The 10478-nt window shown below is 44.0% G+C and overlaps 1 protein-coding gene across 3 annotated transcripts in view; it reads right to left on the reverse strand.

Moving 5' to 3' along the window:
- Positions 1–2114, reverse strand: part of WDFY2 (WD repeat and FYVE domain containing 2) — a 251022-nt gene extending 248908 nt beyond the window's left edge. For 2 of the 3 annotated variants that reach the window (XM_029602801.1, XM_029602799.1), the window contains exon 1: positions 1776–2114. In XM_029602801.1, the coding sequence (XP_029458661.1) occupies positions 1776–1918 (143 nt within the window). In that variant the 5' untranslated portion in view covers positions 1919–2114. The remainder of the gene's footprint in view (positions 1–1775) is intronic. The other variant, XM_029602802.1, reaches the window with a different exon arrangement.
- Positions 2115–10478: the final 8364 nt, after the last annotated feature.

A 10478-nucleotide genomic window follows, 5' to 3' on the forward strand; every position in this document is an offset into this window, starting at 1 on the left:
ACCTGCAGTACTAGCAGTGAATAACTAAAGCTGAAGTCTCAGCCTTTTAGTAAATGTAGGTCTTCCTTGACTACATAAATTTAAAAAGAAAACAGCTACCCCCCCCCCCCCCCCCAAACTGACTTCACACAAGTTGGGAAAGCCAGAAAATTTTCAAGACAAATTGGGAAGTCTGGCTTGGCTCTATAAAGGCAAAAAATAAATTGAGAATTAGTTAGTGTAGAAAAAAACCAGAACAGGCCAAAATTAAAATAAAACTGTTTGCCAACTTGTTTGCAGCTATAGTTTTAAGTTTTCTTCTAATATCTGATTGGCCCTTCTTATCTTCGCCATCTCTGACCTGTGTCTCATTACTGCTCTTCATGCTTTTCTCAGTTTCCACATTTTTATTGAAAGATTTTTCATATACATTGGATTGGAGACATAAGGAAAAAAAAAAGAAATCTGTGCATAAACTTGAATACAGAGAAAGCAAATAATTAAGCACTTGTACAGTTCCTTATTACTCATAATTAGTCCCGAATCCATAGCCACCCTGCCCTCCTACGACCCTTTATGTAACTCTTTACGCTCCTAGTCTTTCTTCAGCCCCATTTTTTCCAGGTGGATATTTCTCTCTGCTCCTTGTCCCTCCACCTGACTCTTATCTTTTCACAGCATGTCTGTTATCAGAAGGGAGAGAAGGTAAATCATTCTACTTTTCTCACTCTCGCATAACCTGCCACTCCACTCTTCCCCTCGATAACCAGCCTGCCTTCTTAAACCTTCTACACACAGCTATGCTTGAGCTACATGATGTCGACAGTCCATGCTATTGTAGCGACGCTAGCCGTCTCCCACTCTCACTACTACCAAGAGAACAGCATCATCACATAGCTCATACTTACTCAACTAAAGCTGACAAACCAGGATTAAACCAAAACGTGGGAAAAGGCGAGGAAGCAAGGAAGAGAAGATGCAGTAAGAGCAGCAGCATCAAGGGGGTGGGGGGGAAATGAGAGAAAAAGGAAGAGTTAGTAGTTGGAAACTGGTAGTAGACAAGAACCATAATGGCATTCAAAGGGATGTAGGATAAACATAGGGGATCCCTTGTGGCTAAAAGATGGGAAAAAAAAGTGTAACTTGTACAGCACGGCAGTTAATATCCTAAAAAAAAAAACCAAAAAAAAAAAAACCCTACCACCACTAACCTGCTGGGCAAATTGGATGGACCACTTAAGTCTTTCTCTGCCGACATTTACTATGTTACTATGGTGAGAAGTGCCAAAGGTAACGTGAAAGGAAGTAAAGGAGCAGTAGCAGCAGGTGCCGGTGGTAAGACAAGTGCAGTGGCAAACAAAGGGCTGGGGAAGAGAATACAGAAGAGCGCTGTGTACCCCATCGGGTGGGGAAGAGAAAGAGGGCATAGAAGAAAAGAACGCATCATTGCAGGGGAGAAAAAAGAGAGTGATGGCGCAAGACGAAAGTAGTTCTACCCAGGTTATAAAGTACATTACTGGCCTAATTTTGAAGCACATTTAAAAAGCCATGGAAGCTTCAATCACACCAGAGTTACTACTTTCTACTGAATGCTACAGATGACCCAATATAGTGACACTGTGGAGCATTTTTCTAGGAAATATCTTTCATTCATTATAAGTGACTAGTACTAGGAAACATGCAATCGCGCAACACCTTTGCTCCCTCCCGCATTCTGGAGCGTGCACCTTTTGCTCCTTTATTTCGCCACCTCGCAAGCCCTTGTCTTGCAGGACACAGGATGTCGCCGCCAGTACCTGTCCTCAGAGACGCTGATCACGCCGTCCTCCTTGGGGACGATCACTGCCATGTTCACCACGTCCTGCGAGCCCTCCACTTTGCTCAACAGTACGGGCTTGCGGGTGAGGGGCTGGGGGCGGCCAGGGACAGCAGCCGCCATGGATGCGCGCCTTCTCTGTGCTCTCTACTCTGTCCCTGAGCTCTGTTTACGCTCACTCGCTCACCCCCGCCCCCCTAAGCAGCAATAGCCGGGAGCGGATCAGCTGTCTCCGATCCGTACAGGCACTTCCGGCCATGGCCCCGCCTACCAGTCGGAGGTTCCTTTCCTAGCCGCCTTCCGATTAGTCACGCGGACAGCCCTTTGATTGGCTTACTAAACCCCTGCCCCCAATCTATCCTTTTATTGGTCTCAGTGGGTCACTTTTCATTGGCCACCTGGAAGGACGCTAGCGGGTTGTGTGTTGTCTTCCTGTCAGGCTGTGCGGTTTCCGCCCTTTTCATTGGTTCATTCGGTTTCCCTGACTTTTATTTTGCCTAGTTATGCCTTCTGGTTTCCATTCGGATCGCTCCAAATGTCTTGATAACAAGAAAGCTCTTATTCAGCACCTGGATGGAGCCCGTTAGCTAAACTAAAAATCGGTTTGGAGGGGATTCCAGTACACCTAGGCACAGCTTCTCTGTTTCGACTAAATATTTTTTGCTGGCTAGAATTAGCCCACTTTCCTACATTGTTATTGTTTCCATTCACTTTAATGTGAAAACCATTGAAAAGAAGACGGACTGTGGCGATGTCTGTCAATCACTTAAGAATCAAATTTGTATTTATTTAAGTCTAAGCAACAAAAAAAATATATTTTTTTTTTGCTACAAACTGATGAGCCCTCTACATCTTAATTTATTTATTTATTTAATACTTTTTTTTTTATACCGGTATTACTAGCAACATCATACCGGTTTACATTATAACTGAAGAGAAGAGAAAGTTACAAATAACAGGATACAGGGGTTGGTTAATTTAGGGTTACCAAAAGTCAGAATTGTTGTAGATGTATCCTCTTTTTCAATATGGGCAGGGGAACGTCCAGCTAGGGTTACAACTCCTTCCCACCAACCGCTACCAATGCAATAAAACGCGCTGAAAACGAATGTTAGTATTAAGCGCCCAATGGTTTTAACATGCGCACAGCCACATCCCCTGAGCACCCGATGCAGTATTTAAATAAGGCAGCATTAAAAAGGGCACGCTAAGGGAGAATTGTGTATCCATAGCGCTCAATAATTTGTCTCAGGCGACCAATTGCAACAGATGCTCAATATGAGCATCCATTTTGATCTTGTAGTTTGTTATTTTGCTAAGGTTGTTGAAGTGTGTTAGGCGCCTCTTGCTTACAGATGTCTAAATTGTGTGGCCATGAAAAAAAGTGTTTTTGTTCTGATCAAGTCAATATATACATTTATTTGGAGAAATTACATTATGGAGACTGTCAGCAGCTTAAACAGCAAGCTCTCCCCTTAGCTTGTCTAATTAAGCTGATATCTTAGTCATCTGTAAATTTGTAACCCTCTTAATCCTCAGTCTTTGTTGCTGAAGCTCTACTGATGTCAACTAGGTGAAAATCAGATTTTAAGCAATTTTTATATCAGAAATCTAAATGGCTTTCACGAAAATGGCGTCAATTGAGAATGCCAATGCTGACTCCCCGATCCCTCCATATTGAATCTTCCTACCCGCTCCAAAATACGCTCATGGTTCAGGGACCTGCGTCAAGACCTAAAAAATTACAAACAAGAAATGTTGGCACTGGTGAGAGAATTGAAAGAAGAGATGGCAGAGTTGGAACAGAGGGTGGATGAGGTAGACAACCAGATGGAGGCGCAGGCCGAAGATCTATCCTGCCTGTGACAAGAGCAGAAATCGTTGCAAGCAAATTATGAAGCCTTGGCAGAGAAATTAGAAGATCTCGAAAACCTTTCCAGGTACTGCAATTTACGATTTCTTGGGGTGACAGAGACCCCAGAACATCAGGGCACTGTGGTACAAATATGCCAAAATCTTTTGGCTGCTAACTCACCTGATTATTCGCTTACCTTTGAAATTAAACTGGAATGGGATCATCGCTCCTTAGGCCTGAAGACGGACAACAAATCACGTGACATAGCAGCCTGTTCCATAACTTCTAGGAAAGAGATAAAATTCATCACCTGGCCTACAAACGAGCTACTTGTTCTTGGAATTCCCATGACATCTCTGTCTTTGCTGACTTATTGCCAACAACCTTGCAATTGTGGCAGGAGTTCCGTCCTGTCACAGCTTCTCGCAGAAAGGAGAACATTAAATACCAATGGTTGTTCCCTTCGGGAAATGGTTCTCCACAAAGGGGGTATCACTGCATTAAAATTATCGCAGAGGCAAAAGCAGTCTTTAAGGAACTAGGTCTTCCGGCCGTGCAGACTACATCCGGGCCTCAGCCGCTGGCCTCCAGTAAAGATCATCTCTGTCAGTGGCAAAGAATAGGCAGGGGTGGGAGAAGACTCCACCACAACTCAGAGGGATCATCGGTGTCCAGGATGCGACATGAAGACATTGAGTGCACTTTAAGGTTGCAATTTTTGCATAAGCTGGTTCATAATTCGTATAAGTTGGGTAATGAGGATATATTTCCACTGATTATGTACTGATATGGTTCCATTTACATTCTGTAGCTTTTTTCAATTTTATTGGCTACAGATTGTCGCTTCTTTGATTTGATAGACCACCTGAGAAGTCTCTGATAACCAAGATGATATTTCCTGATATTTAAACAACCCACCTCTCTAAAACTCTCACCAATCAAAGCGCTCACCTAACCTCTCAGCCAATCAAATCCCTTACTACATAAAGACCGACAAGTCAACCTCTTTGTTCAGGCTGGCTGGATACGTGGTTTGCAAATTAAAAATCCATTTCTGTTCTTTCTGCATTAGCTTTAAATTTAAATTGCCTCCACGCTCATCCTCTTTTAAAACTTCTAACACTGTACATTTCATGCTGTTAAATACATGGCCCTTCTCCAGACAATGTTGCACCATCGGGGCTTCTTGCCTCATGCATTTCAGTGCACTTCTTTGCTCTATGAGCTGAGTTTTCAAACTTCTCACGGTTTTACCGATGTACACTAACTTGCATGGACACCAGATTGCGTACACCACCGCTTGAGTGGTACAAGGTAATCTTACTTTAGGTTTATAAAATTGTAACTTCGATATTGGAATGTCTATATTTGAATGTGCATTCACACACACAGTACAAGCATTGCATGGAAAGTGACCTACTACCTCAATGATCTTCTCCTGAGGTTTTTAAAACATTGAATGAACTACTAAATCCTTGATATTACTTCCTCTTTTGAATGCCATCCATGGGAGCTCTGCAAATACTTGATGTACTTGCAAAATATGCCATTGTTTTTTAATACTGGTTACCACCTTCCCTATACCCACTGAGTGTGGTAAAACAGAAGTGAGTTTGTTCTTTTTAACTTTTGGCTGAGGGGTTAACAACAAGTCCCTATTTGCAGATGATGTTTTATTTACATTGTCAATTTCCATAGTTTCCTTGAGAGCTACGGTTGCAGAGATGGCCAAATTAATGCAGTTTCTGGGTTTACCATCAATTGGGAGAAGTCAGAGATCTTAAAGTTTACAACTCCTGCTGACCAAGTTCTTTTAAATGGTCAGAACACCAAATCAAATATTTGGAAATCTATATTGGAAATTCAAAAGACATTTTCCAACTGAACTATCCACCATTGTTGTCCCGAATTTATAAGGACCTTGAAGAGTGGGATATATATCACATCTCCTGGTTAGGTAGAATTGCAATAATAAAGATAAATATTTAGCCTAGAATAAGTTATCTGTTTCAAACCATTCAATTTGCAGTTCCTAACTTAATGCTGCAATGTTGGCAAAGAAGGTTGCTTCATTTCATTTGAAAAGGGAACCCACCTAGGATTGCAAAAAAAATATTTGTTTCTTTCAAAGAAATGAAGGATTGGGAGTAACCAATTTAATATGGTATCATGCAACCTCCCACCTTCGGGTCATCATAGACTGGCACAAAACTCAGCCACTTAAACCTTGGGTCTCTTTGGAACAAGAGATTATTGGGAAGATGCCATTACAGGCATTAGTTTGGCAACCAAAGAAAACATGGAGATCCATTTTTCAGATTCCAACCAAAGTGTCACACATTCTTCAAGTTTGACAGACTTGGAAGGGTTTCCTGACTGGTCAGCGAAACTTTTATCTCAGTTCTTCCCTTTTTGATAATACTGCTTTTGCCCCAGGACTCACATCTTCTATGTTTCAGTTATGTCAACAGCGGAGGATATCACGCATAGATCATGTGAGTGGGGTAAGTGGCCTTTTAAAATTTTCCTTGAACTTCAGTGGCTTTACGACCTCCAAGATAAGGCAGTTTTTGCATGCTTACAACTTAGGCATTTTCTTTCAGATGTCTCTTGCTCAAGATCTTGCCTGGCATTAGGGAAGGGGCTTTTTGCTGCTAATGTAATTGAAAACAGATACAAAGTAAGAAACCAACTTGGGTGATCCAAGATGGCTGAAGCTCGGGTCGTGTGAGTTTTCTTTTCCTTCATGCCTCATTCAGCAAGGAAGCAGTTGGCTAAGGAGAGAGAAGCCCAGCCGAGACCCTCTACTACACTTTTGGGCCTGATGGACGCCCATGTACAGCACAGCACGATAGAACCAGGAATTATCTTGCCAGGCAGCATTCTGGAGGAAGTTGTACCCGACGCTTCCCTTGAGTTACACACCACCCTATCCCTGGAGGAATGGACGTCCCCGGTTAACCCAGCGGAAGGCATACCTCTTGCCCAGCCCTGTGGGTCCTTGGAACCCGACAGTGATCGGACTTTGAGTGGGCAGAATGGAGCAGGAACATCTGAGGCCATTTTTGAGCCTCCCTTGTTAATATCGGGAGCCAGGGAACAAGCCAGAAGCACTGCATCTCGGTTGGCAGTTGGAGAGAAACTTGTACTGCCAGACATTTCAAAAACTGATTTGGTAAGACCAGGGCCGGCGCATCCATTAGGCGAACTTCGGCGGTCGCCTAGGGCGCCGAGCCGTAGGGGGTGCCGAAGAGAAGCCATGTGGTGTTGCAAGCGGGGCCTATCCCGCTCTCGACAAAGAGAAATAGAGACTGTGCTCCGAAACAGGTAGTTGGGGGGGGGGGGGGGGGGGGCAGCGCAAGGGTCACCTAGGGCGCCCAATACCTTGCACCGGCCCTGGGTAAGACCAGCTATTTTTTCTTTAGATTTGATTTGGGAGGCCATTCAATCATTTAATACTAATATTTATAACCAAATGGCCCCAGTCTATGCCTATTTGGGAAATCTAGATATTTGAATTGGAAAACTGGAAAAAGAATCTATGGTGAATAAGAATAATATTGAGCAATTGCAGCAAGATTTAAGCAGTAAATTGCCACTTCAAGTATCTCTGATGAAGTTGTTTTCTGTTAGATTGAAAAACATGAAAAATTTGATTAAGGGGAAAAATCTTCGTTTTATAAATTTCCCCAGAGATCAGTTGATTACACCAAAGGACATGTGGAAGAAGTATATGTTGGAAATTCTTAAAGTCCCAGAACAAGCACTCCCCCTAACTTCAAGAGTCTACTATAACCCTCCCTTCAAGAAAAGGACTCTGGTTCATTCAAGTTCTGACACCAGTTAAATTTAACAGATATCCTGGAAACCACTCAGAAGGACTATCACCCCTGCTACATTAGTAGTATTGTTTCTTCTCGAGGCTGACAAGGAATTGACGTTAAAAATGTATTTTCGTCATCGAACAGAAAGTTTAATGGATTGTAAAGTTAATATTTTTCCAGATTTGTCTAGAACAACTCAAAAAAGAAGGAAACAGTTTCTTTGTTAAGACTAGGGTCACTGAGATAGGTGCTTTATTTCTTCTAAAATTTCCCTGCAAATGTATTGTAAAATATCAAGGTCTCTCATATTTTCTTTCAGCCAAACCAGGTTTCTGCATTTCTTTCAGATAAAACTATTCCTGTTACCAGGTCCTCTCCAATCACAGCCAAGTGAGTGATAGGTATGGCATATAGGTCCATAAAATGAATGTACAATACTCCATACAGCAGTCTTTGTTTTGTTTTTTTTTAATTGTTGAATACAATCTTACCTGAGGTTGAGTTCCTGGATCCTATTGTGGACTTGGAGTTTAGTACAGAGATATTGTTTTGTTTTTTCTTAATTTGTATCTCTGATTTCAATTTAAGATGTAAAATTTCTTGAAAATAATTTGTTAAATTCAATAAAAAATAATTTTTAAAAAAATGGATACAAAGTGTTTTACCGCTGGTACTACATCCCTGTCTGCTTATATTGTTTTTCTTTGATCCTTCTGATAGATGTTGGAAGGATTGTGGGGGTTTGGGATCTTTTTTTCATTTGTGATTGGAATGTCCTCATTCAAGATTTCTGGAAAGATGTTTTCAGTTGGCTACAAGGGATTTTGGGACTCACCTTTAAACTGTTCCCAATACAAGCACTACTTAATTTACTCATTTCAGAGGGGGATCTATTTCAGCAGAAATTGGTGGTTCAAGTTGTTACAGGGGCACATTGTGAGATAGCTAAATACTGATGATCCTCGCAGGCTCCATCTTTGTGGGCTTGTTACCTTGCATACATACCTTATATTGTATGAATAAGATTACGGCTTTCCAACATAATACAATAGCCAAATTTAATAAAGTTTCACTAGCTTATGCTCACTGGCAGGCTATTGGCTTGACAGAGTGGGTCGTTAGTCCTGAAGTTCCTCCAACTGAGTCAGTACCTGAGGGTCTCTCACTGTAATATTCCATTGTTTTATAGAGGTAGAAAATGGGAAAGTCTTCCATCATTTGAATGATTGCTTCCAGATAGGCGGGATAGAGATTGGGGGAAAATTTTGAGATATCTTATTTTATTATATTCTGTAGATTGGAAATGCACTGTTATGTTGGACCGCTAGGAGAGCGATCCCATTTGAGGGGATTGTGTGCCCATGGGCCTCGACACTACCCCAGACGAATCCAAGACAGCACCGAGGGTTGGCGAGGCGTGTCCCAGCATGGGCGAAACACAAAGTCTAACCCTCTGCTGGACCTGCATGCTTCTGGAAAGCCAACAACATTATGTTGGTTATTGAATAGTCCTCCAACTGTTCCCAGCCCTTTCGGACCTGCCACTGGGTATTGGCAAGAAGCAGCAGGCCGGACTGAGGATGAGGGCAGACAGAGGCCTTGTGACACAGAAGACTTAAGACATGGACGAGAAGACTCTGGACGAGGCGAGGAACTTGGAAGACTCTGGATGAGACGAGGAACTTGGAAGGTTCAGACATTGGCACTGCCTCTCAGGGTGCCCTACACAGCCCACCGACATGGGCGGGCCCAATGGGCTGGTTACGGACCACACTGTCCCTGTAGCGTGCCCTACATAACCTGAAGAGGCTGGTCACGGACCACGTGGAGAGCGGGACAAGCGCAGGAAGGGAATCCAGCTGAGACGATACTCCAATGACGAGAACAGGAACCGACGAGATGGATTTACCCCAATAAGGTGTCATCTGGGGAACCAAAGGAACTGGAGGGTCAAGAGGACTCGGAACAAGCGAAGGAGGAACGGAACCTCGGAACATCAGGAAGTCTGGAATATCAGGAAGTGGAATGCCAGGAATCTGGAACATCAGGAAGTGGAACATCAGGGAGCCTGGACTGGGAACCTCGGAACATGAAGACATGGAACATCAGGAAACCACAGGAAGCAACGAAGACTCAGGAAGCACGATGAGGCATGGAGCTCCAACGAACAATGAAGACCTGATGGAGCGCTGGAAGATGAGACTTCCAGGAGCAGGAAACTCCAATGCAAGGAACAGCTGAAGTGGAGAAGAAGCCCTTAAATAGGGCTAGCACAGGAAACCAGGTGGAGCTGACTTCTGGTGGTGCCAGATGGACCCCACCTACGCTGCCCCTTTAAGAAGGGGAAGAACTATGTTCATTATAAACCGCTAACTTGAAGCGATAGTTACTGTTCATTGTAAACCGGGGTGATATGTATATTATACAGGAACCTTAAATAAAAAATAAATAAATAAATAAAATAAGAAGACGTGGGCCTGCCCCTTAGGAAGGGGGCAAGGCCTTGGAGAGCGGCCATGCTGCCGCTGAAGTGCAGGAGAAGCTGGGCCTGTGCGCAGGCAGCCCCTGACGCGGGAAGAACTAAATGGCGGCGTCCCTGCCGCACGGAAGGACTCCGAGGAGGCCCCAGGCCGCAGAACAGCCCCCAGCAGTGGCAGCTCCATGCTGCTGAAGACAGGCAGCAGGAAGACTCACGGCTCCTTGCTGCGAGTGAAGAAACAAGTCTGCGGCAGTCCGGGCCGCGGGAGTGAGAAGCAGCGGCGGCCTCCTGGCCACTTGGAGTGATGACAGTGGCAGACTCCGTTCGCCATGGAACGCAGCAGCAGTGGCGGCCTCCAGGCCACTTGAGACGTAAGTGGGTTCCTGTTGCATCTGTCGCTGCTCTACGCCCTCACTCCGCCCTTTTTACCTCTGTGGCGACTCCCTCTGGGTCTGATGGACGGTTAGCTGCCGCAGCATCTTCATACCGTCTCCCTCCGGTGTCCCCGGACCGGCATGACACTGC

Source organism: Rhinatrema bivittatum, chromosome 5 (assembly GCF_901001135.1).
Source record: "Rhinatrema bivittatum chromosome 5, aRhiBiv1.1, whole genome shotgun sequence".
NCBI classification, from domain to species: domain Eukaryota; kingdom Metazoa; phylum Chordata; class Amphibia; order Gymnophiona; family Rhinatrematidae; genus Rhinatrema; species Rhinatrema bivittatum.